The sequence below is a fragment of the Heloderma suspectum genome, chromosome 2 (assembly GCF_057233095.1).
Source record: "Heloderma suspectum isolate Gila_16-S chromosome 2, 16-S_ref, whole genome shotgun sequence".
Taxonomy (NCBI): Eukaryota; Metazoa; Chordata; class Lepidosauria; order Squamata; family Helodermatidae; genus Heloderma; species Heloderma suspectum.
In genome coordinates, this window is record NC_139459.1 from 281707553 (window position 1) to 281735269 (window position 27717).

At 43.2% G+C, this 27717-nt stretch overlaps 1 protein-coding gene across 10 annotated transcripts in view; it reads right to left on the minus strand.

The window, feature by feature from the left end:
* Nucleotides 1-27238, minus strand: part of TUSC2 (tumor suppressor 2, mitochondrial calcium regulator) — a 74284-nt gene extending 47046 nt beyond the window's left edge. The window contains exons 1-5 of one of the 10 annotated variants that reach the window (XR_014788472.1): nucleotides 26993-27238; nucleotides 14685-14805; nucleotides 10834-10893; nucleotides 10139-10262; nucleotides 7645-8303 (exon numbers count right to left, since the gene is read on the minus strand). Coding sequence is in view for 4 of the 10 variants with exons in the window: in XM_084839635.1 (XP_084695761.1) it covers nucleotides 8154-8306; nucleotides 10834-10893; nucleotides 14685-14805; nucleotides 26993-27138 (480 nt within the window). In the remaining 6 variants the exon portion in view is untranslated. Of the gene's footprint in view, nucleotides 1-7644; nucleotides 10894-14684; nucleotides 14806-26992 lie in introns of those variants that run through there. The other 9 variants (XR_014788471.1, XR_014788476.1, XR_014788475.1 and 6 more) reach the window with 9 other exon arrangements.
* Between the last annotated feature and the right edge of the window lie 479 nt (nucleotides 27239-27717).

A 27717-nucleotide genomic window follows, 5' to 3' on the forward strand; every position in this document is an offset into this window, starting at 1 on the left:
AAAAACACAGCCCTGGAATAGGTCAGATGCACGTCAAGCCGGCAACCCCATGGTTGAAGGTGTTGGATAGATAAGCGAGTCACAAAAACGTAAGGAATGTGCTGGATCAGACCTAGGCCCATGTCATCGAGTCTTCTGTTCATACAGTGGCCAATGAGCTGCCTGTGGAAAACCCCCAAGCAGGACATCAGTGCAAGCACACCTTCCTGATCATGTTCTCCAGCAGCTGGTGTACAGAGGCATACCACCTCTGATATTGGTGGTGGCATATGGCTATTGTGACTAGTAGCCATTGATAGCCTTTCTCCTCCATGAAATTTGTCTAACCCCCTTTTAAAGCTTTCCAAATTGGTGTCCATCCAAATTGGTGTGATAACAAATTCCATAGTTTTAACTCTGCACTGTGTGAAGAAGTACTTCCTTTTATCTGACCTGAATATCCCACCAATCAGCTTCATGGGATGGCCTCAGATCCTAGTATTATGAAAGGGAGAAAAATGTTTCCCTCTCCATTTTCTGAACACCATACATAATTCTGTACACTTCTATCATGTTTTCCGTTACTCACCTTTATTCCAAGCCGAACAGTCCCAGACACTGTAACCTTTCTTCATAGGCGAGTTGCTCCAATCCCTTGATCATTTTAATTGCCATTTTCTACACTTTTTCCAACTCTACAAAATCCTTTTTATGTGTGTTGACCAGAACTGTACACAGTATTCTATGGTCACACAATAAATCTGTATAAGGGTAGTATGATACTGGCATTTTATCTTCTATTCTTTTCCTAGTTTCACCTAACATGGAATTTGCCTTTTTCACAGCAGCCGCACAGTGGGTCAACACTGAAATTCCATTCCTGTTCCTCAAAATGCAGGACTGTGAATGGCTAATGGTGATTTTTGTTGTGTGAAAGTAACTGGTGATTGTAGGTTTAATATCTAGACCAGCCAAGGGTCACTCTGATCCACTGGTTTACATTTAGCATAGCTTCTCTAGGTCATAAGCCATTATTTCAGAAGGTTGTCTAACCTTTCAGTTTTTTTTAAAAAAATCTGCACATGCCATCCCAAATCAAGTAGCACCAACTGGCTTGGTTAGCTTCGAGATACTGAAATGCTACCCTCTTTAGTATTTTGCTTTTTGGCCCAAGAACATAACAGCTCTCCCTCAGAGCTAAAGATAAAAACACCCAATAAACTGCAGGCTCATACCTTTTAGTCTGATCTATTAGACTCGAATGCCCCTAAGATACTTTTAATATGACTCTGGTAACTTTGCTTTCTTCTTCCACTTCAAAGGAGCAGTTTTTGAGAATATAATTGAAAAGCTTGTTTAGAACTGCTAGGCCTTTGAATTGCCATCACTAGCACTGATCAGCTATATGTCAGCACTTCATGATTTTCAACTTCATTATGTCTATATACAGTGCAATTTTATGGACCTTACTGGGTTCATCATTGATGTAATTAGTATTTATTGATTTTCACCTAGGGAAATCTAATTCCGATTCTAATAGTGCACATTTTTGCACACAACTATGAATAAATGTTTGGAATATTTTTCCTTATATTGCAATTCCAATTAGTCACCATCTACATCAGTAGATCGTACAATAAATGTATTATTCCTTGAAACCAGGTAAGCCATGGTTAATGGAAATTTTTGATTGCCTTCAAATTTCAACAATCACATTAGCTATATGGACCTATGATGTATGCCTAAGAATTTCCAGATGGACAGCAAAACAAGGTCCAGTAGCACCTTTAAGAATAACAAATTTAGCATCTGATAAAGAAGACCCCTTCATGGATCACTGCCTTGTTGTGGCGAAGGGGCTTGCGTAACTCAGTGAAGCCATAAGCTATGCCGTGCAGGGCCACCCAAGACGGACAGGTCATGGCAGAGAGTTCTGACAAAATGTGGTCCACTGGAGAAGGAAATGGCAACCCACTCCAGTATTCTTGCCAAGAAAACCCCATGGAACGCATCACAAGGCTAAAAGAGATGACGCCGGAAGATGAGCCCCTCAGATCGGAAGGTGTCCAATATACTACTGGGGAAGGACAGAGGGTATTTCCAAGTAGCGCCAGAAAGAGTGAAGCAGCTGGGCCAAAGCCGAAAGGACACTCAGCTGCGGATGTGTCTGGTGGTGAAAAGAAAATCCGATGCTGTAAAGAACAATATTGTTTAGGAACCTGGAATGTCAGATCAATGAATCAAGGTAAGCTGGAGGTGGTCAAACATGAGATGGCAAGATTGAACATCGACATCTTGGGAATCAGCGAACTAAAATGGACAGGCATGGGCGAATTTAATTCAGGTGACCATCATATCTACTACTGTGGGCAAGAATCCCTTAGAAGAAATGGAGCAGCACTCATAGTCAACAAAAGGGTGGGAAAAGCAGTACTGGGGTACAATCTTAAAAATGATAGAATGATCTCAGTACGAAGCCAAGGGAAACCATTCAACATCACAGTAATTCAAGTCTATGCCCCAACCACTGAGGCCGAAGAAGCTGAGGTTGATCGGTTCTATGAAGACCTACAACACCTTCTAGAACTAACACCAAAAAACGATGTCCTCTTCATCATAGGGGATTGGAATGCTAAAGTAGGAAGTCAAGAAATCACCGGGATAACAGGCAGGCATGGCCTTGGTGTACAAAATGAAGCAGGACAAAGGCTAATAGTTTTGCCAAGAGAACACGCTGATCATAGCAAACACTCTTTTCCAACAGCACAAGAGGCAACTCTACACATCAACATCACCAGATGGTCAATATTGAAATCAGATTGATTATGTCCTTTGCAGCCAAAGATGGAGAAGCTCCATACAGTCAGTAAAAACAACACCTGGAGCTGACTGTGGCTCAGATCATGAGCTTCTTGTTGCAAAATTTTGGCTTAAATTGAAGAACGTAGGGAAAAACACTAAACCATTCAGGTATGACCTCAATCATATCCCTTATGAATACACAGTGGCGGTGAGGAATAGATTTCAGGGATTAGACCTGATAGACAGAGTGCCTGAGGACCTATGGACGGAGGTCCGTAACATTGTTCAGGAGGGAGCAACGAAATCCATCCCAAAGAAAAAGAAATGCAAGAAAGCCAAGTGGCTGTCTGAGGAGGCTTTAGAAGTAGCTGAGGAAAGAAGGGAAGCAAAAAGCAAGGGAGAAAGGGGAAGATATATCCAACTGAATGCAGAGTTCCAGAGAATAGCAAGGAGAGACAAGAAGGCCTTCTTAAATGAACAATGCAAAGAAATCAAGGAAAACAACAGAATGGGAAAATCTGAGATCTCAAGGGAACGTTTTGTGCAAAGACAGCCATGATAAAGGACAAAGAAGGCAGGGACCTAACAGAAGCAGATGAGATTAAGAAGAGATGGAAAGAATACACAGAAGAACTATACAGGAAAGATCTGAATGTCTCTGATAGCCATGAGAGTGCGGTCACTGAACTTGAGCCAGACATCCTAGAGAGTGAAGTCAAGTGGGCCTTAGGAAGCATTAGTAACAACAAAGCTAGCGGAGATGACAGTCTTCCAGCTGAGCTATTTAAAATCTTAAATATGATGCTGTTAAAGTGCTGCACTCAATATGCCAACAAATTTGGAACACTCAACAATGGCCACAAGACTGGAAAAGGTCAGTTTACATTCCAATTCCAAAGAAGGGCAACACCAAAGAGTGATCAAATTACCGCACCATTGCGCTCATTTCACATGCCAGCAAGGTGATGCTCAAAATCCTACAAGCTAGGCTTCAGCAGTATGCGAACCGAGAACTACCGGAAGTACAAGCTGGGTTTCGAAGAGGCAGAGGAACTAGAGATCAAATCGCCAACATATGCTGCATCATGGAGAAAGCAAGCGAATTCCAGAAAAACGTCTATTTCTGCCTCATTGACTACGCTAAAGCCTTTGATTGTGTGGATCACAACAAACTGTTGCAAATTCTTAAAGTGATGGGAGTACCAGACCACCTTACCTGTCTCCTGAGAAACCTGTACGAGGGTCAAGAAGCAACAGTAAGAACTAGACATGGAACAACTGAGTGGTTCAAAATTGGGAAAGGAGTACGACAAGGCTGCATATTGTCACCCTGCTTATTTAACTTATATGCAGAGTACATCATGAGAAACGCCGGGTTGGATGAATCAGAGGTTGGAATTAAGATTGCTGGGAGAATTATCAACAACCTCCGATATGCAGACGATACCACCCTAATGGCAGAAAGCGAAGAGGATCTCAAGAGCCTCTTGTTGAGGGTGAAAGAGGAGAGTGCAAAAGCTGGTTTGAAACTCAACATTAAAAAAACTAAGATCATGGCATCTGGCCCCATCACTTCCTGGCATATGGAAGGGGAAGAAATGGAAGCAGTGACAGATTTTACTTTCTTGGGCTCCAAGATCACTGCAGACGGTGACTGTAGCCATGAAATTAAAAGACGCTTGCTCCTTGGGAGGAAAGCTATGGCAAACCTAGACAGCATAGTAAGAAGCAGACACATCACCTTGCCGACAAAGGTCCGTCTAATCAAAGCTATGGTTTTCCCAGTAGTAATGTATGGCTGTGAGAGCTGGACTATAAGGAAGGCTGAGCGCCGAAGAATTGATGCTTTCGAACTGTGGTGCTGGAGAAGACTCCTACGAGTCCCCTGGACTGCAAGGAGGTCAAATCAGTCCATCCTAAAGGAAATCAACCCTGAGTGCTCATTGGAAGGACAGATACTGAAGCTGAAGCTCAAATATTTTGGCCACCTAATGCGAAGAGAAAACTCTCTGGAAAAGACCCTGATGCTGGGAAAGACTGAAGGCAAAAGGAGAAGGGGACAGCAGAGTATGAGATGGCTAGATAGTATTACTGATGCAATGAATATGAACTTCAGCACACTCCGGGGGACAGCGCAGGGCAGGAAGGCCTGGCGTGCTATGGTCCATGGGGTCATGAAGAGTCGGACATGACTGAACGACTGAACAACAACAACAAAGAAGACCCAAAAATGTATACCATAATACATTTGTTTGTCTTTAAGGTGCTACAGGACTCTGTTTTTAGTGGATGCCTGTTTCATCAGCAGCTTCATTCTACAGACAACTTTGGATCAAGTAGATTAATACAGTTGTGAGCTGTGTAGGCTAACAAGTTCCTTTATTTTATTCTGGACAGTAAGAATCAAGGGAGTTTGCTGAGCTATTGACCCAGTTAGTATGCCACAGTAAGCCAGGGTTCTGGAGGAACCTGGTTTGTACATGCTGCTCCATCATTCCCACTGCAAGTGGGAGTGGCTAAACAAATCACAGACCTTAGCATGATGTGTGAAGATGGACTTCTGGCTTGTCTATCCCCCAACAAGCCAGAAGTCTGGGTTCGCATGTCACAGCAAACAAACCATGGACCTTTGCTTTGTGATTTGTTTAGCCACTCCCACTTGCAGCAGGAAGAGTGATTAGGCAGAGTTTACGAGTACACTGCTTGTAAACAATAAGCCAGTGTTCTGAAGGAACCCTGGCTTATTGTGATGTGCCAACCCTCCCACAGAGAGCAACTGCAGACCAGACCAATAGAAAGACAGTTAAAAGTTTGTGAATGGACTTTCACTTCAACATTAAGCAGTCATCTGGCCTGTATTATTTAATCAGCTGTTCAGTATAATCACTGAGAATATTTGCTTGCTTCTCCAATATTCCATCAAATACTACTTGAGAGCAGATACTTGCTACTCCAAATGCACTTAGGCAGGTGCTTAACTTTGGAAAACTAGAGTAAGAGCAGCTGCCCTTAGCCTTGTAACTTCTCTTGCATTGCCAGCACAGTTGTTTGAAGCTTGTTTTGTTGTTGTTCAGTCGTTCAGTCCTGTCCGACTCTTCGTGACCCCATGGACCATAGCACACCAGGCCTTCCTGTCCTGCGCTCTCTCCCGGAGCGTGCTCAAGTTCATATTCATTGCATCCGTGATGCTATCTAGCCATCTCATCCTCTGCCGTCCACTTCTCCTTTTGCCTTCAGTCTTTCCCAGCATCAGGGTCTTTTCCAGAGAGTTTTCTCTTCGCATTAGGTGGCCAAAATATTTGAGCTTCAGCATCTGTCCTTCCAATGAGCACTCAGGGTTGATTTCCTTTAGGATGGACTGATTGGACCTCCTTGCAGTCCAGGGGACTCGTAAGAGTCTTCTCCAGCACCACAGTTCGAAAGCATCAATTCTTCGGCGCTCAGACTTCCTTATACTCCAGCTCTCACAGCCATACATTACTACTGGGAAAACCATAGCTTTGATTAGACGGACCTTTGTCGGCAAGGTGATGTCTCTGCTTCTTACTATGCTGTCTAGGTTGGCCATAGCTTTCCTCCCAAGGAGCAAGCGTCTTTTAATTTCATGGCTACAGTCACCGTCTGCGGTGATCTTGGAACCCAAGAAAGTAAAATCTGTCACTGGTTCCATTTCTTCCCCTTCTATATGCCAGGAAGTGATAGGGCCAGATGCCATGATCTTAGTTTTCTTAATGTTGAGTTTCAAATCAGCTTTTGCACTCTCCTCTTTCACCTTCAACAAGAGGCTCTTTAGATCCTCTTCGCTTTCTGCCATTAGGGTGGTATCGTCTGCATATCGGAGGTTGTTGATAATTCTCCCAGCAATCTTAATTCCCACCTCTGATTCATCCAACCCGGCATTTCTCATGATGTACTCTGCATATAAGTTAAATAAGCAGGGTGACAATATGCAGCCTTTTCGTACTCCTTTCCCAATTTTGAACCACTCAGTTGTTCCATGTCTGGTTCTTACTGTTGCTTCTTGACCCTCGTACAGGTTTCTCAGGAGACAGGTAAGGTGGTCTGGTACTCCCATCACTTTAAGAATTTGCCACAGTTTGTTGTGATCCACACAATCAAAGGCTTTAGCGTAGTCAATGAAGCAGAAATAGACATTTTTCTGGAATTCTCTTGCTTTCTCCATGATCCAGCAAATGTTGGCGATTTGATCTCTAGTTCCTCTGCCTCTTCGAAACCCAGCTTGTACTTCCGGTAGTTCTCAGTTCGCATACTGCTGAAGCCTAGCTTGTAGGATTTTGAGCATCACCTTGCTGGCATGTGAAATGAGCGCAATGGTGCGGTAGTTTGAACACTCTTTGGCGTTGCCCTTCTTTGGAATTGGAATGTAAACTGACCTTTTCCAGTCTTGCGGCCATTGTTGAGTGTTCCAAATTTGTTGGCATACTGAATGCAGCACTTTAACAGCATCATAGTAAGGGGTTAAGTTTAATTTTGCAGATGCTGTAGAACTAAGCTACAAGCTGCTCTTCTATTTACAAACTGGTTTTAAACATAGATGGGTGACTTGATCTTAACACCCACCCCTCGGAACATTCAAAATACAATTTTCACCATTAGAAAATCAGTTCAGAGTCCACAAAGTAGGGCTTGTGGCTCTTGGCCTAGATCCAACAATTCAAGGATGCTGCTTATCAGACAAAAGGTCAAACCTCTGACAAGATTAGCAGGGTCACCTGGGGTAGAGCTGTGCAAGGAAAATAGAAATTTACTTCCATTTACACCCAACATGGCCTACCAGTTATGGCCTTTATTTTAACAGGTAATAAAGCTGACTGCAAATCCATAGTCAAAAGAAGCAGAAAGTTCCAGGACTTACAAATAGTTTTATTGAAATTTAACAAAATTCAACAAATGCACTTCAAGGCAGAGGAGATAGACCATAAATATTTTATACAGTTGCCTTTAGGATTCCTTATCCATATGCTACAGGAAGAGGAAGTGTAGTGCTAGTGGGTTCAGGTTGTCTACATAACCACACATTTGCACAGAAGAGTCATAAAAAAGGAAATAGAATTTTTTGCTTGTTCCAGCAATAGTGATTATATATATGTATATATATCTCACCAACTTTCACATTATCAGCATCCTGCATAAAGCAGTCTCCACGAACCCCCTCCCTGCCAACAACTGCTAGTCTCAAGAGGAGCAGGGCTGCTGGAAAGCACGGCGAGGGGGGCAGCATCGATGGGATCATAGAATCCAAGCAGCCTAATTGCACAGCTGCAGTCCCAGGAGGCAAGCCAGCCTTTTAGAGAAATTGTCTGAAAGCAGCTGTCAGTAGCTCCAGGGAGTCTGCTGCATTTTAGGAGAGTTCAAGCTAGGCAGAAATGAAGCTTCCTTTGGGTAGAGGCTCCACTGAGGTTCCAGCGGGAGGAAGGTCCCCAGCGGGATGCACACAAGCACTCGAAGTGGCAAGGGAAATGAAAGCCAACGTTGCACTGTACTTTTCCGATCACAGGTATCTGCTTGCTCAGAAACAAACAGTCAATGAAAGAACACAAATCAGATATTTTAGGGAGGGTATTACCAACGAGCTTTTCAGCCTCAGTCATGACTTAAGTCTCTTGTAATATATCATCCCCACACAGAGCGAAGGGCTTCCTCTGAACTGGCTATGGGGCGAACTTTCAACTGTCCTAAACTATACTGTTGAAGAATAAGCATGTCTCAGCTCCGTGATTTCAGCCTGTAATTCATTATGCACAATGATGCCGAGATGGAGCTCTGTTTGCCAAAGACTGTTGCAGACACACCTCTATCTCCAGTATGCTCTTGTTTCATGGCAGTGGAAACATCTTTCCCTAACGAAGGGTAAGGACGTCAGCATCCCATCATCATCGAGTTGAAACCAAACCAAAAGATAAGCTTCAGTGCACAAAGTGGGTGGGGTGGGTGCAGGGGAAGAGGATGGAAATGTGACATGAACCTAGTGTCAGCAGGCGATGCACTCTCCAGGTACAGGTAACTACAGTCCTTCAACTGTAGATTCTAAATGAGATCTGCAAGGCAAAACAGTTGCAACTCGGGAAGCCGCCAGGGACAGCCATGCTTCCTATGCTCTTGGGGTCAGTCCTAATGTACAGCTGTAGAAATGCAGCTGAAAGGAGCAAAGGTGATAGCCCATGAAAAGGCCTCTGTCAACGTTGCCACATACACGCCACATCTTTACTAATCTGGTTCATAATGCTTCAGAAGGATTCCCCTGCAGGTGCGGAAATGGAGACACACACAACATAGACTCACTGATTCGGACAGCATAACTTCGTACCAGCTGATTAAACTAAACGTTGAGGTAGCAAATGCCTGAAGTGCTCAGAAAGGCAATGACATGCTCTGGGGACGTAAATATGATGGGCAAAGTACCAACTCCTACACCTAACCCATCTACAATCCAGTTTTAAAGCTTTATACAACAATTCTGAGGGGCTGGTAGAAAAGGCGGGCAGGCAGGCGGGCAGGCTTCTATGTGAAACCCTCTTTAAAGGTAAGATGCCTCTGAGAGGGTTTTGCCTGTCCAGGGCTCAGCAGCAGAGAGCTCTACATTATCAAAGCAAGAAACCTGGAATGAAGAGGCAGGTGTACCGCTTCAGCACTGACACAGCTACAGATGCCATTTTTGCCAAAAGTGGCCCTACTAACCAAACATTTCACACTCAACATACTGAGGGAAAGGACAGGGCCCTTCAAAAAGAGGAGATCTAACTTTCCTTTGAAGTGTGCTGATTCCCTCATATCAGACAATACCTGGCCCAATCCAAGGAGTCAAAAAGACTGCCAGAGGAAGGTCACAGCACTCCATCAGTATTTGCCGGGGCACGTGCACATGCATGCACAGCCAAAGGTGGCACAAGCAGATTGGCAACCATCTTGAGCAAAGCAACCTCCAAGTTGCCCTAGTGTTGACAGCACAACCTAAGGGATCAGGGAAGAAGCATTACCTACAACTGTTTTAGGAGAAAAGAAGCCTTCCTACAATAAGAATGGAGGGGGCCGGGATATGACTGTTTGCCTTGCATTCCATATACCAGTGGGATGTAGATTCACAAGAGGGAAGACCTCTCTGGCATGAACCACAACCTGCGAAGGCAAATACCTCCTAAGAGGTGGCCTGCTTGGTAAAGCTTAAGAGAAAAGCTACCTACTCAGATATTGCTGCTGCCAACAGCCTCTACTGATGTGCTGCAGCATTCACTAGTTCAGTGGAATTTTCCAAGCAACAAAGTAAAAAAAAGACACAGACTGCAAAACAAAATAGTGCAACTCCCCAGGGAGATATGACAGAGAGCACATGACCTACACATCAGTCTGCTTCAGTGTGGACCTCAAGATTATATCCGTCTTGGAAAGCTTCAGCTGTCCTCTTAAGTGCAGCATTTGATATCACTTCTCCCCAACCCACAAGGACACTGTACAGCATTCACCTATGTTATGTTGGGGAAGGGGGGTGGGAGGGGGAGAAGGAAAAGGCATAAGAAGCTTGCTGCTCAACATTACTCATCTACAGCATATAAACTGAAACTTCATTGTCAGCTTTTGCAGAAGCTGACTGGGGTACTCAACAAGCAGGACATCTGGTCAGAAAAAGGTGCAGGTTGATTCTCCATGGTCTTGAGACGCTTGAAATCTGTTGCTACCTAAATGTCAGTTAGTGGCAGATAAAGGAATTTTACTCAACTCAGCGAGAGGAATTTTGAGCAGGCTCCTAAACAAGGCCAGACAGCTCAGCTGACACAGGTCCTGTCAACACACATCCCTAGCCAATGCTATTCCTGATCACTATCCAGTTCCAAGACATCCCCAGCGCTGCAGCCACTGTCGCCTCCTCCTAGCACAGAAGCTTCAAAGCCAATCGTCTGTCTGTGCTCCAGATCCATCACTCTGCAGGGACACGTGGCTGCCTAGTGTGGCTTACATGAGGTACAGTAAAGCTGGGCAAGTTAAGGTGCATTTACAGCACACAGTGACTGTTCACACTGCCCCCAAGGCTCAGACCTCACAGATGATAACAGGGAAGTCCACGTGAATCCGAGGGTGCTCCAGTTTCACTGTGCCCTGTAACGAGAAGGATGCAACGACGATGAGACAATATCACAGAGAAATGCTCTCAAGAAGCAGGCTACAAATGATCTATTCTCTCTGCGCAACACTGAATAGAGGCAGATGATGCTGAATGTGCAGATATAGTTCTTTGTTTAACAACCACTGATCTAAAAGCCCTACACAAGCAGCTGGGCGATCAAGTATTATGTTATGGGAATGAACTCTACCTAGAAAGTAGACATTTCTATACAGGAAAAGATTGAGGAACAGGAGCTGAAGGTCACATGACCACCCTTTCTTCACATGAAAGTGGTTGCCTGAAACCTTCTGCTGCTAGGTTGTTCAAACTAGATGTGACCAGGAGATCAAAGCAACTGCCAGGGGGCAGGGGGACCCTTCCCCATGATGCTATTTCCTCAGCTGAAGTTTACAGGGTGAAACCAACCTTCACTGTGTGTCACCAAGAAGCATGGACAGAACAGCAAGCTTTTGTCAAGGCTAAACCAGGTTCTGACAACCATTACAACAGGAACAAGGATAACATTAGTCCACGCACCCCTATTCAGGTATATCTTCACTAACTGCTATGTAACACGTACTGCCAAATCATTCGTATCCTCTACCTTTATCCTTAGTATTTTAGTGCTCGTGAAAAGGTGCCAGAAAACTCTTGAGAAATGAGTACTGTATAGGCAATGGAAGAACATGGCTCCTTTATCCTTCACTTCTCAAGTGCCTGATCATCATGAGCAGTGTCAATTCATGAGAGACCAGTTCCAACAACTATGCCCATCATGTTGTCAGTATGAAATTATATCAACTAGAAACACCTACAATTTCACTGAAGTAGCCATCATAACTGGATTGAGTTTCTTGCTAAATCACACTTGTTCAAATAAGTATTTTAGCCCGAGAGTCCCCAGTGCAGTGCCTGAAGGCAGCTCCAATGGCACCTGTGAAGGGGTCCCCAATGTGGCACCTGTGGGCACCTCCAAAACTTTCTAATTTGTTTTTGTTTTTTTAAAATATAAGTACATGGACTTATATATACCCATAGCAATGAATACAGATGAAATGCATACAATGTTCTAGCAATTATACATAGGTTTCAACAAAAACAGACCAAATATTCTAATAAGTATCCATTTGAAAGTGGTGTCTATATGCCACCCATTCAAATATTGAAAGCATTGTAAGGTCCTCAATCCATTGCATTATAGGAGGTGAGTGTTTATCCTTCCAGTGTTGTGAAATCACTCTTTTATCTGTCAAAAAGGTGCAGAGAATCCATTTACGTGGACCATTTGTTAATTTCCATGAAGCAGGTAAATAATTTAAAAGAGCGTGTACATCAGTGAATATTAAAGCATGTTCCAGTACAAAATTTATCTTTGTAATAACTTCCTCCCAAAAGGAAGCAACTACTGGACATTGCCAAAACATATGTTTAAAAGAAGCATTAGCTGTATTATGCTACCAGCAATTAGCCAAATTAGACAATCCCTCATTAAAGAGATGTTGCAGTGTTTAATAGACACACACAAAACGTTTTTGCTGAGTAAGGCACAGCCTAAGACCCAGACACGAAAAGCAGACACCAAAGCAGCGATCCACTGATAACACATTTTGTGATGGTGCCAACAGCAGTTTCCCAAATGCTCCCACAACCCCAAAAAGGTTGGGGACCCCTGCTTAAGCCAGTTCTCAAAAGCTTGCGGATGGCTTATCCTAGTCCAACATCCACCTCAGTACTTTGTTTCCCCATTTATAACTCTGAAGAATGTAAATTGTTTGTGTGTGAAAAGTATTACCCATCATAATTGCACCTTCTTTACCCATTACCATGCCCAATGTTCTCCTCCTCTTGTTCATGCAGCTATGTTCACAGTAGCATTTCAGACTGGTTTTAACCGGGGGCAGAATTTCACTAGTCTCTGTACCCACCCATTCATACATGAGAAGGCTTACTTTTTTACCCTCCTCTCATTCTCAGTGAACTGAACTTTAAAACGAGAAACGGTTTTAACATGTGCTAGAATACAACAAGCTACTTTAGCCAGGCCCAGTGGATTTTTTTTTTACTTTCCCTCTTTTGAATGGCAGATCACCCCCTGCCAAACTATTTGAAACATAAATTCAAACCTCCCTTGGGAACACTGAACTAGTTGCAGATAGGGATGGCAGAGAATTCCTCCACGGATCTTGGGGAGGCCGAATGCCAGTGCATTCAGCCCCCTGAAATCTGTGGCGGAACGGCCTGCCCCCCCCCCCTGCGGATCCCCCCGGGACGAGACTTACCTGGGGCGGATCTTCCGGGTGGCGGGTCTTCCAACCAGCTGCCGCCGCCATTTCCAGGTTTTTTGGGGTTTTTTTACACAGACGTGATAGGCTACGTAAGTTTTTACGTAGCCTAAAATGTCTGGGTAAAAAAAAAAAAGAAAAGGCGTACGCAAATGGTGGCGGCTATGGGTGCCGCCATTTGTGTTCCTTATTTTGGGCCATCTTAGTCTACGTAAATAATTACGTAGACTAAGATGGCGAAAATAAGGGGAACGCAAATAGCGTCCACTACGCTATTTGCGTTCCCCTTATTTTCGCCATCTTAGTCTACGTAAATATTTACATAGATTAAGACGTCAAAAATAAGGAACGCAAATGGCGGCGCCCATAGCCGCCGCCATTTGCGTATGCGGTTCCCCCCCCAGAGCCCTCCGTGGCTGGAAATCCGGCTGCGGACAGCTCTGGCCTGGCTGGACCTGGCCGGCTGCTCCACGGAGCCGCCGCGGAGCACAGCCAGCCAAGGAGGATTCCGGGGAGGGGGACGGAGCGCCTCCCCCTGTCCAGGATTCCGGGGGGAGGGACGGAGTCCCTCCCCCCCCACCATAATCCGCGAACAGTTAAGTGATTTTCGTACATCCATAGTTGCAGAGTATCATGGACCTAGGTCACTGTGTTTACTACCATTAAGGGATCCTACAAGAATAGCATTCTTATTTAACAGAGGTGTTAACACACCTTTAGCTCACCAACACAGGTGGGAGTGCAGTTTGTCCTTAAAATGCATTATTGCCACATAACTGTGGAACTATCTCCCCAGTGAGGCCTGGAGCTGCTCTCTCCTCTCCAGAATTCATATGGGGTACAACACTCACCTTTTCCATTTCTTATTTAAAAGGCTGATTGCTTTGTCTTAACAGATTTTTGTTCAAAATGATTATATTTTTATCTAAACTGTCATGAGGTTGGGAAAGGCAGGATAAAACTACTGAACAAAAATAATGAAGTATTTATTATGTTCCTATCATTCATTCAGAAAGCCTGCAGAAACCAATATGGAATGGTTTTCATATCTACTTTTTATTATATAATCCAGTTCCAGAAATGAGGCTTGTGGAACCTCTATCGTTAGCTTAAGGGACAGAACATGGGTCACCCTGACTGTCACCATGACTGAATACAGCAGCTTAAACAAGCCTTTAAGAACTGTATTGACTTCAGTCACTGTCAAAAAAATCCCTGTGTAGGAAGCAGGTTGATACAGACTCCTAGTTTTACATCTGCAGTGATTTCAAGATGGCCGCTATAGAACCAGCCACTGTTACTCCAGATGATGGATGCAGGAAATTTATATGGCTATAGGTTCTCACAATGAAATCCCAGCGTACATTGAAGAAATTATAAAGTTTACAGGATATAAAACCCCATGAAACCCCCAAAGCATCCTCTAGACTTTCTTGCTTGCTCAATAATCTTGAGTTCAAAGTCAAGCTACAATAGCTCCATTTTTCTTCTGATTGTGTTACCTGAGGTATCAGGTTCTTCTGGATTCTTTTCAGCTTGGCACGCTTCCTCCCATTCTTGGTGACTATTGTCTCCTCATAAAACTCATGGGCAAGGTCACCATCCTCATCATAATACATGGAGCTGCAAAGAAATGAAAAGCAGTAAGAAAAACTATCTACCAGAAAGAGCAAAAACATGTATACACACACACACACACACACCACACTTTCCAGATCTGCAGCTGATTGTCAGCACCAATTCAGCTACGTGGCACCTGTTGCTGCCATCCATTTACTAGCCCCCTATCTTCCATACAACAGTAAAAGGAGGGTTTATTTAGTAGGGAATTATTTCTACATTACAGTTGTCTAGTAGGAGTAGAAACCTTGTTCAAGGCTGACAGCAAAATTATGAAACTACACTTAAAACCCCATGTAGTGAGACTCACTGATTTCAGGAAAGCCCATACAGGTGGAGCCTCACAGTTATTTTGAGACACTGGCACTCCAAGGTGAACCAGAAGTATGAAGGACCACAAAGGCAGAACCTTGCCCACGGTCTAGATGCAAAATGTCAAACTGAGTCTGGCCCCCTTCTGCTGTTACTATCTACCTGCTATGCCCCTCCGTGCTCTTTCCTGACTGAAAGGAGCAGTGTAGGACTATCCCACCTGCCTATCCTTTTATTGCAGGTTGGGACAAGCAATCAAAATAACCCCACATCACTTCCATCACCTGTGACTTCCAATAACATCCATTTCTGAATATTTCTGAAATATTTTGTGTTAATAAAAACTTCCAGATTGTGCATGCCAGGTACATAACCTTTTGCAGTTTAGAATACCCCTGGGTATGCAGCATACTAGAGACCAAAAATTGATTAGCAATCATTAGACTGAATCTCATCAAACTCATTCATGGTCTACTTGCTTGTGAGGGAATAACTCATACGGGTGAGTACCTTAGTATTAGGAGACAACCAACACACTAAAAAAAGGTAACATTTATCAGTTATTGATTCGAGATACTAAAGGGTTATACAAAGCAAATGGTTATTCTCACAAATTATGTGGTAAACACAAAGTAGCACTTTCAAAATAAATGTCTACGTGGGGGGGAGCATGTGAGCAAGAAGAAAGACGTGGGTCATGTGAGCTCCTCAACAAGAAACAAGGAAACGACTAAAAAAAATTGGATTTCTAAATCTAAAATTATCACAAATACAAGGCTTAAACAGCAAACTGGCAAGTACAGCTAAACTTACAGGAAAAACATTACTGGACTTCTTTAAAATTGAAGTTAAAGAAGCGGGCCTACCAGAAGAAGAAATAAAACAACCTTGCAAGATGGCTCCTGGCCAGCAGAAAACTACAAATGGACCCCCAGCGGAGGAACCGCTAGAGTGAGGAGCTGAACTTGCTTCCCAATTTACCAAGTTTAAAGAAGAAATGTTAGAAAACTGGAAATCTATTTTGGAACAAACATGTGAAGACACTAATGCTAGATGAAAGTACAGCCTCAGAAGCATTTAACCTTGCACCTGCAGCAAAGAATAAAATTGAATTACAACAAGACAATATTCAGATGAAGATGAAATTAGAAAAAGCAGAAAATCGGAGCAGACATATTAATGTGAGAATTGTTGTTCAGTCGTTCAGTCGTGTCCGACTCTTCGTGACCCCATGGACCATAGCACGCCAGGCCTTCCTGTCCTGCGCTCTCTCCCGGAGTGTGCTCAAGTTCATATTCATTGCATCAGTGATACTATCTAGCCATCTCATCCTCTGCCGTCCCCTTCTCCTTTTGCCTTCAGTCTTTCCCAGCATCAGGGTCTTTTCCAGAGAGTTTTCTCTTCGCATTAGGTGGCCAAAATATTTGAGCTTCAGCTTCAGTATCTGTCCTTCCAATGAGCACTCAGGGTTGATTTCCTTTAGGATGGACTGATTGGACCTCCTTGCAGTCCAGGGGACTCGTAAGAGTCTTCTCCAGCACCACAGTTCGAAAGCATCAATTCTTCGGTGCTCAGCCTTCCTTATACTCCAGCTCTCACAGCCATACATTACTACTGGGAAAACCATAGCTTTGATTAGACGGACCTTTGTCGGCAAGGTGATGTCTCTGCTTCTTACTATGCTGTCTAGGTTGGCCATCGCTTTCCTCCCAAGGAGCAAGCGTCTTTTAATTTCATGGCTACAGTCACCGTCTGTGGTGATCTTGGAGCCCAAGAAAGTAAAATCTGTCACTGCTTCCATTTCTTCCCCTTCCATATGCCAGGAAGTGATGGGGCCAGATGCCATGATCTTCGTTTTTTTAATGTTGAGTTTCAAACCAGCTTTTGCACTCTCCTCTTTCACCCTCAACAAGAGGCTCTTGAGATCCTCTTCGCTTTCTGCCATTAGGGTGGTATCGTCTGCATATCGGAGGTTGTTGATAATTCTCCCAGCAATCTTAATTCCGACCTGTTATTCATCCAACCCGGCGTTTCTCATGATGTACTCTGCATATAAGTTAAATAAGCAGGGTGACAATATGCAGCCTTGTCGTACTCCTTTCCCAATTTTGAACCACTCGCTTGTTCCATGTCTGGTTCTTACTGTTGCGTCTTGACCCTTGTACAGGTTTCTCAGGAGACAGAGAAATTGATCCACACAATCAAAGGCTTTAGCGTAGTCAATGAAGCAGAAATAGACGTTTTTCTGGAATTCTCTTGCTTTCTCCATGATGCAGCGTATGTTGGCGATTTGATCTCTAGTTCCTCTGTCTCTTCGAAACCCAGCTTGTACTTCCGGTAGTTCTCGGTTCGCATACTGCTGAAGCCTAGCTTGTAGGATTTTGAGCAACACCTTGCTGGCATGTGAAATGAGCGCAATTGTGCGGTAGTTTGAACACTCTTTGGCGTTGCCCTTCTTTGGAATTGGAATGTAAACTGACCTTTTCCAGTCTTGCGGCCATTGTTGAGTGTTCCAAATTTGTTGGCATATTGAGTGCAGCACTTTAACAGCATCATCTTTTAGGATTTTAAATAGCTCAGCTGGAATACTGTCATCTCCACTAGCTTTGTTGTTATTAATGCTTCCTAAGGCCCACTTGACTTCACTCTCGAGGATGTCTGGCTCAAGTTCAGTGACCGCACTATCATGGCTATCAGGGACATTCAGATCTTTCCTGTATAGTTCTTCTGTGTATTCTTGCCACCTCTTCTTAATCTCATCTGCTTCTGTTAGGTCCCTGCCCTCTTTGTCCTTTATCATGCCCGTCTTTGCACAAAACGTTCCCTTGAGATCTCCGATTTTCTTGAAGAGATCTCTAGTCTTTCCCATTCTGTTGTTTTCCTCGATTTCTTTGCATTGTTCATTTAAGAAGGCCTTCTTGTCTCTCCTTGCTATTCTCTGGAACTCTGCATTCAGTTGGGTATATCTTCCCCTTTCTCCCTTGCTTTTCGCTTCCCTTCTTTCCTCAGCTACTTGTAAAGCCTCATCAGACAGCCACTTTGCTTTCTTGCATTTCTTTTTCTTTCGGATGGATTTCGTTGCTGCCTCCTGAACAATGTTACGGACCTCCGTCCATAGTTCCTCAGGCACTCTGTCAGGTCTAATCCCTTAAATCTATTCCTCACCGCCACTGTGTATTCATCAGGGATATGATTGAGGTCATACCTGAATGGTTTAGTGGTTTTCCCGACGTTCTTCAATTTAAGCCGAAATTTTGCAAGAAGCAGCTCATGATCTGAGCCACAGTCAGCTCCAGGTCTTGTTTTTACGGACTGTATGGAGCTTCTCCATCTTTGGCTGCAAAGGACATAATCAATCTGATTTCGATATTGACCATCTGGTGATGTTGATGTGTAGAGTCGTCTCTTGTGCTGTTGGAAAAGAGTGTTTGCTATGATCAGCGATTGAGGCTCAATCAGCTCTTGGCAAAACTCTATTAGCCTTTGTCCTGCTTCATTTTGTACACCAAGGCCATGTCTGCCTGTTATCCCAGTGATTTCTTGACTTCCTACTTTAGCATTCCAATCCCCTATGATGAAGAGGACATCGTTTTTTGGTGTTAGTTCTAGAAGGTGTTGTAGGTCTTCATAGAACCGATCAACCTCAGCTTCTTCGGCCTCAGTGGTTGGGGCATAGACTTGAATTACTGTGATGTTGAATGGTTTATTTATTTATTTATTTCATTTCTATACCGCCCAATAGCCGAAGCTCTCTGGGCGGTTCACAAAAATTAAAACCAAACAACACACAATAAAACAATTTAAAATATATAGAACATTAAAACCACAATATAACAATACAACCACAATAAAACCTAGCAGCAGTAAAGGAGTTTAAAATACAGATTTAAAACAACAAAGATAAAAATTTAGAAAGCTAAAAAGCCTGGGAAAATAAAAAGGTCTTCACCTGGCGCCGAAAGGAGTACAATGTAGGCGCCAGGCGAACCTCACTAGGGAGCTCATTCCAGAGCCGGGGTGCCACAACAGAAAAAGCCCTCCTCCTAGTAGCCACCCGCCTCACTTCCTTTGGCAGGGGCTCACGGAGAAGGGCCGCTGACGATGATCTTAAGGTCCGGGCAGGCACATATGGGAGGAGGCGATCCTTCAGGTAACCTGGCCCCAAGCCGTTAAGGGCTTTGAATGTTAACACCAGCACTTTGAATCGGGCCCGGAAATGGACTGGCAGCCAGTGCAGCTGGAAAAGTACTGGCGTAATATGAGCTCGCAGGACAGTCCCTGTTAACAATCTTGCTGCCCTAGTTTGGACCAGCTGAAGTTTCCGGACCATTTTCAAAGGCAGCCCCACGTATAACGCATTGCTGTAATCCAGACGAGAAGTTATCAGAGCATGGATAACTGTAGCTAGGCTATCTCTGTCCAGATAAGGGCGTAGTTGGTATACCAGCCTAAGCTGATAAAAAGTGCTCCGTGCCACTGAGTTCACCTGTGCCTCAAGTGACAGTTCTGGATCCAAGAGCACCCCCAAACTACGAACCTGATCCTTTAGGGGGAGTGCAACCCCCTCCAGAACAGGTTGAATATCACCTAGCCGGGCAGACGAACCACCCACTAACAGTACCTCCGTCTTGTCTGGATTGAGTTTCAGTTTATTAGCCCTCATCCAGTCCATTACCGTGCCCAGACACTGGTTCAGAACAGCCACTGCCTCACCTGGTTTTGATGAGAAAGAGAGGTAGAGCTGGGTGTCATCCGCATATTGATGGCACCTCAGCCCACACCTCCGGATAACCTCCCCCAGCGGTTTCATGTAGATGTTAAACAGCATGGGGGATAAAATACAGCCCTGTGGAACCCCATGGCACAATTGCCATGGCACAGAGCAATAATCCCCCCGCACCACCTTCTGGAATCGGCCATCCAAGTAGGAGCGGACCACTGTAGTGCAGTGCCTCCAACTCCCAACCCAGACAACCTATCCAGAAGGATACCATGGTCGATGGTATCGAAAGCCGCTGAGAGGTCCAGGAGAATCAACAGGGTCGCACTCCCCCTGTCCCTCTCCCGGCAGAGGTCATCCCACAGGGCGACCAAGGCAGTTTGCCTTGGATTCGTACTGAGATCATTCTATCGTTTTTAAGATTGTACCCCAGTACTGCTTTTCCCACCCTTTTGTTGACTATGAGTGCTACTCCATTTCTTCTAAGGGATTCTTGCCCACAGTAGTAGATATGATGGTCACCTGAATTAAATTCGCCCATGCCTGTCCATTTTAGTTCGCTGATTCCCAAGATGTCGATGTTCAATCTTGCCATCTCATGTTTGACCACCTCCAGCTTACCTTGATTCATTGATCTGACATTCCAGGTTCCTAAACAATATTGTTCTTTACAGCATCGGATTTTCTTTTCACCACCAGACACATCCGCAGCTGAGTGTCCTTTCGGCTTTGGCCCAGCTGCTTCACTCTTTCTGGCGCTACTTGGAAATACCCTCTGTCCTTCCCCAGTAGTATATTGGACACCTTCCGATCTGAGGGGCTCATCTTCCGGCGTCATCTCTTTTAGCCTTGTGATGCGTTCCATGGGGTTTTCTTGGCAAGAATACTGGAGTGGGTTGCCATTTCCTTCTCCAGTGGACCACATTTTGTCAGAACTCTCTGCCATGACCTGTCCGTCTTGGGTGGCCCTGCACGGCATAGCTTATGGCTTCACTGAGTTACGCAAGCCCCTTCGCCACAACAAGGCAGTGATCCATGACGGGGAATGTGAGAATACGAGGACTGATAGAATCAGCAGAAACTGGGGAACTAAAATCCTTTTTAGCACAATGGATGTCATCATTACTACCAGACTTAAAAATAAAAGAATTTGAAAGAGCACACAGAACATTAAGACCAAAAAGTGTAAATGCTGACAGACCTTGCAGTATAATGATCTGCTTTGCAAGACATACAAAGAAGGAAGAATTTATGCAAAAGATAAAATCTGCAAAAGACATACAATTTAATGGAAAGCCTGTCTTAATCTTGCCAGACCTTGCTCCAGAAACTTTTAAAAAGCGACAGAAGTTTCACCCATTTACTAGAAAGCATCAAGAAGCCGATATTCACTACCGGTGTTGCTATTAGAGACACTTTCATGCCTACACTAAATTCATCAAGACAACTTGTAAAACAAGAAAATGCAAAGAAAGCTTTCAGGATAATTCAGAACCGCAAGCTAAGGGAAGTGTAGGGAGAAAGTAATCCAAATGACTAGTTATACTTTTTACTCAAGAACTGATGCTGTCTTAATATCAGAAGGAGAATTATCTAATGTAACACTACAATTAATATAATTAAGGTCACAGATCGTGCAGCACTAAATGTACAATTAACTGAGGGGTCGAAAGTGATACTTTTACCAACATGGAAACCCCATCCAACCTTATTAGCAACCAAATCAAGTAGGGAAAAATACAGGAAAATTTAGAACTGTATATAAAAGAGAACACATTGGAAGGTATTTCCTCCACACTCAGATGGGAAACACTAAAAGTTGTAATCCGTGGAATATGCATACAAGAATTAAGTAGTAGAATAAAATAAAGGAGAATGCAAACAGCAAGCTTGAATTTAGACTTTCAAAAACTTCCTAATAGATACAGACAGTAAGGATCAATCAAAATTAAGAAAGAATTAGAAGAAAAACACAAGGAATTGGATAATTTAGGTATAAATAAGACAATTAACTTGTTATACTGTAAAGAAAAATATTATGAATTAGATGGGAAAGAATCCAAATAATTGGCCAATAGGGTCAGAAATCATAGAATGAAGAGTAAAACTATAGCCATAAAGAATTCAGAATGTGATAGAATGTTTTATTTACCCAAAATAAGAGTTTGTAAATTAACTTTTTTATAAAACTATTAATATAGATCAGATGAAGTTAGAAGAATATCAGAAAAACACTAAACCAAATGATTTTACAAGATAGTTTAATGCTAGAGAAAAGAATCTCAGTGGATTAAATAAAAAATGCCATCTCAAACCTAAAAATACAGAAATCATCAGGTGTAGATGGATATACTGCTGAATTTTTCAAACATTTTAAAGGTACTTTAATCCCACAATTACATGTATTATTCAATGAAATTCTGGAAGGAGCCCCAGTCCTAGAAATGTGGAAAAAGTCACACATACTACTCTTACTCAAACCAGGGAAAAACCCATTAAAACCCAATTCTTATTAGCCGATCTCCTTATTAAACAGAGATTATAAAATCTTTGCCTCAGTGTTGAATAATAGAATTAAACATTATACAGAAAAATTAATAAATGCAGATCAATTTGGTTTTATACCAAATGGACATATTTCTCATCCAGTTAGAAAGGTTTTTAGTTTGATGGGTAATTGTAAACAAAACAAACTACCCATGGCTCTGGTGGCACTGGATATATATAAAGCTTTTGACAGTGTTAATTGAATTTTTTAAAAAAATGCATTGACATTTTATCAATTTGGTCCCAAATTTTCCAGTGCTATTGGTGCCATATATTCCCCATCATGGGCCTGTATAAAAATAAATAAATAACTCAGACACGGAGTACTTTGAAATAGGAAGTAGAACTAAACAAGGTTGCCCCCTTTCTCCAACTTTATTTACTCCTGTTACAGAATTTTTAGCTAACCACTTAAGAAATGATAATATAAAAGGAATCACAATTGGAGAAACAGAACACCTAATCAAACTTTATACAGATGATATGCTATAAACCCTACAAGATCCAATAAAAGCTGCCCCATTCTTACAGAATGAATTAGATAACTTCAAAAGTTTAGCAGGCTTACAAATTATAATAAATCAGAATTAATTAATCTAAACATATCCCCCTCAAATCAACTTTTAATTTCCCAACAGCTTGGAATCCCCCTAGTAAATAAACATTTCAGATATCTCGGAATAAATATAACAAAAACTCATAATAAACTATTTCTTATTAATTATGGGAAAATGTGGAATAAATGAAATGTGTCACTTTCTAGTCAAATTTCAGCAACAAAAATTATTCTTCTGCCCAAACTTACATATCTATTTTACACTTTACCTATTGAAGTCCCTAACGCAGTGCTAAAACAATGGCAAAGTAAATTGGAACTCCAAGCGACCCAGAATAGCTAAGAACTTCAGATGTAGGCAGTGTACAAATGGTGGATGGGATGTACCTAACTTTATATTATGAGGCATTTCAACTTAGCCATGCACTTTCAATATCAGTGAGGAAAAGGCAGGGAAAACATTGGATACAAATAGAAAGTAATTGGCGGAATATCAAAAATGTAAATACTATTCTGTTAATTAAGAATTACGGAAATGTGAACTTCCAAACATTTCCACATTAAACGGATGGCTTTCGATAACAAAAAACAGAAAAGCTATTTCCAAAAACATCACCACTAATATCAGTATACTGTCATCCAGATCTCAAAACAAATAACATTAATGTGAAAGAGCATTCAGACCAAGGCTTTTACTATGTAAGAGACTTCTACATCAATCCAAGACCAACAGAACGAAAATATTGGAAAGAAAAGTTGTAAAACACACAAATTAGCTGGTGCATCTGGTACCAATTAGGAATTTTTTTTATCAGAAATAAAACAATAATGGAACAAGCTACTAGACCATTATCCAGTTTTGAGAATATAATATTTCATCAAACATACCAAACTAAGGGTGTTTATCTCTAAAATATATAAATTAGATACGGATGTGGGAACATTTGGAAACCTGCATTTAGCTTGGTAACTAAATTGGAAAATTCAAATTACTGGCAGAGATTTCTAATTAAAACGCTATGCTCTAAAATCAGGGAACAAACGATTAAAATGACACAAGGCTAGTATCTCACTCCAGTGCGCTTATCATATTAATTCAGATGACAATAAATTTTGCTGGACAGGATATAAAGAACTAGGCACTACACAGCACATGTGGTGGGAATGTGGGAAAGTAAAGAAAATAAGGGACTTTGTTTTTCTAGAAATTAGTAAAATAACAGGACAAAGCATATCAAAAACACCACAATTAGCATTACTGGGAATATTTCAAGGTGAGAAATTTATTACATAAAACACTTATAGGATTTCTAACAGCTGCAGCTAGATTGTTGATAGCCAGCAAATGGAAATATCTAAAAGGAATCTTGCTTAAAGAATGGTACAACGGAGTATGGCAGATTGTGTTATTAGAAAAATTGACAAATATTAAATTAGCAAAAGGACAAAGAAAAAAGGACAGTTTTACAGAATAATGGTACAGTTTTATTGTTTATACAAATGCAGAGAAACAATGGAGTGTTCCCTCTTACTACAAAACTCTGTGGTTATCATAGAACATGAGAAGGTACTATACATAATTAAAATAACAAATTAGAAGGTATATATATTAACAAATTGTAATGCATGTTTTCAAACATAAAAAATCACAGCGAAAGTTTAATTTAGGTTATATATTTGTTCTTAAGAATAAAATATGTACACCTTATCATTGTTAATAGCATGAATAACTTGTAAATTGCTGTACAATTTATTATGTATTTGTTGAACAAAGTTGTGCAGATAGTGTACATGTATTGTAATGGAAATGAAATAAAGAACAGTTAAAATCTTTTAAAAAGTATATTCGTAAGAAAGCCACAGTCCATCACAGTTAACATATCAAGGGACATGCACATGTGAGAGATGCTCAAGAGCATCTAGCTTACAGATTCTTTTTCATTTTTGCTAAGAGCAAAAAAAAGAGCTTGGTGGAACTATTTAAACAAGATGTCAAATTCATCAAGAAGCTTTCAATTCATAACAAGTTTATATTATAGCAAAATAAATGTGCAGAAAAGTGTCATGGCTGGATTAAGGCAGAATGAGCATTTAAACAACTAGGATTACTGATCTGAGATTGGTTTCTTGGTATATTTTGGAGAGGAGATGCTGACAAAATTGAATAATCATTTCTGCTATGTAAATATGAGCTACTTTCACTAGCAACTAAATGTTTGTATTTTAGCAACTAAAAGTGGTATTTTTGCTACTTTTAAACTGCCCAAAGCTCACAAACAGAGCTCTGCCAAGTCTTCAGTAACAGCCTCAGCTTCTTCAGCAAAGCAACATTCAGAATTTTAAAACTACCTGAAACCTTTTGCATTTCTGTTGTCCTATTTCTACATTCACAGCAGACCATATGAAAACCAACAGAAATTCTCAGCTTGCACCACGCTTCGTGACTAGTACCTTGCATTTCTTAATGATGTATAAGAAATCACATGCCTTGCATTTTATACTTAATAATAAGCAGCAGCAGAATGAACAGGGTGGTGTGTGGATAAGAAAAAGGAATGCCAAGCACATACAACTCAAGACCAAAATTAATGCTATATCACTTCCATGATACAGAAACTTTGCAGCCAGTCTGCTGGCATTTGATGCAACAACACTTGGCCAATTGCCTAGCAAAAATGGAGATACAAATGCCAGTCATTACTCAGGAAGAAGTCAAGCATTTGGGCACAGCTGAGATTTTACTAATTTAAGAACTGGCAAAGAAGCAGTTTGTTCTGATGGAGATCATCCATTTCCCAGCAGACCAAGGTGCAACAGGTTTTGGTGCTAATGCTGATAACTTTAGCTAATCTGCACAAGCCCAGTTCTCTTTCCACAGATCAGAACAAACTTCTAAATTATGAATGAATTCCTCAAAGATCTTACAAAGTGGGCTGTTGTAGCCAAATATTTTAGACAGTGAATCAACACCAGCGTAACATGCAGGAGCTTTGGAGTAAGGGGGGCTTATGAACTGGGGCACCCTAGCCTCAGCCAACAGAGCACAGCTGATAACAGATACACAGTATGACCACCGTTCCAAATAAGAAGGCATTGCTCAAGAATACACATACCATTGCCTGAACTGCAAATCAATGTTCAGGGGCTAAAGTTTAGCCACTAAACAGTAACCCTATCTCCACTGGAATCTCCCTATATGGCATCATTACTTTCCATATCAAGTATGCTCCATGCTGTACAAAAAAACCCCGGCACGGTCTTTGCCTGGCGGATAATCCCTCTGGCCGTTATTAGTCTCCTAGCTCAAGGCCAGCAGAACCTGGAATACCGAACTGAACGGGGAAGTCCATCAGGCTTTTTGAGAGGCAGAGAGAGAGAGAAACCTCCGAGGCCACTGGGCGGAGCTGTGCTGCCACTTGTCTGTCGGGGAGCCATACATGGCACTGAACTTCTCCGCGAACCGCTGCTCGAGGCTTCAGAAAGAGGCACCTCGCAAGCGGGCGCTCCAAGAAGCCCAACGCGCGGCGCTCGCGGCGCCTCTCCCGTGGAAAGCCCGTTTACGACTGCAAACGAAACCCCAAGCCTACAGCCGGGAGAACAGAGGCCCAGATATTGGCATGACTTCGGCTCACGACAGAACTAGCCGCTAACGAGGCCACGGAGGGGCGGGGGGGGGGAGGAACCTTTCTCTCCCCCTTACACACACACACCGGGAGTCCCCACGGCAGCCTCCCCCAACCGGGTGCCCTCCAGAGCTGCACCACAACTCTAGCTCTGCCGGCTGGGGGATGCCGGGCGCCGAGTTGTGGTCCAGCACATCTGGAGGGCACCCCGTTGGGGGAGGCTACCCTACAGCGAAGGGACTAGCCTGGGAAACTGGCACTGTCAGGGGAGGGAGGGGAGAGGGGGGGAGAGGGGGGGGAGAGGGGAGGGGGGCTGAGAGTGGACGCTGCCGCCCTCCCCGAGCTCCCAGGCCAGGCCAGCCGCCCTCCCTCTCCGCGCAGCGCCCCCCCTCCTGCCACTGCAGCCGGGACCAGCCGCGGCCCCCCTCTTACCCGCGGCGGGTGAAGACGAAGGGGGTGGCCGAGCAGAGCCCTCGCGCCCGGGCCAGCGCCTGTTCCCCGCCCGGCCCCTCGGAGCCGCCCGGCCCACCCGAGCCGAAGGGCCAGAGGCCCCGGGACTTGGAGCCGCTGGCGCCCATGGCTCAGAGCGGCGGCATGACCGGGAGCAGGAAGGGCAACACAGAGAGAGAGGAGGAGCCACCCGGTGCCTCCGGGAAGGCTGGCAACGGAACCTTCTCTGCAGCGGAAAGCTCCGCCCCTCCCGCTACGCAACTTCCGCCTCCGGAAGTCCTCTCTGGAAAGTGGAAGGGGGCTACAAACTCAGGGGCGGTCTAACCGAACTTCCGCCGCCCCCCCCCCCCCGGGGCCGACGGAATCCCGCGTGCGCGGGGCGGAAGTGATGCAGCGGGGCGCGAATCAGTGTACAAATAAACAAACGAAGACAGTGGGCAGTGTTAGAGGCTGCTTTGGTTGCAGTGCCTTGAGAAAATGCCCCCTACCCCCCCCGAATGTGCAAAGGGTAAATGACGATAACTTGTTTTCTTGGGAAGGCTCCTGTGATTTTATATGCCTCGTGACATGCAGAAATTCAACAGGTGGAGATGCAGTAACGCTACCTAGGTTTGACGGCGCCCAAATATAGCTTACAGGCTGCCTTTTGTTTTGAAGGCATCATTTACCCCACCCCAGTTGTTTGCTTTTAAAAAAAAACTACATAA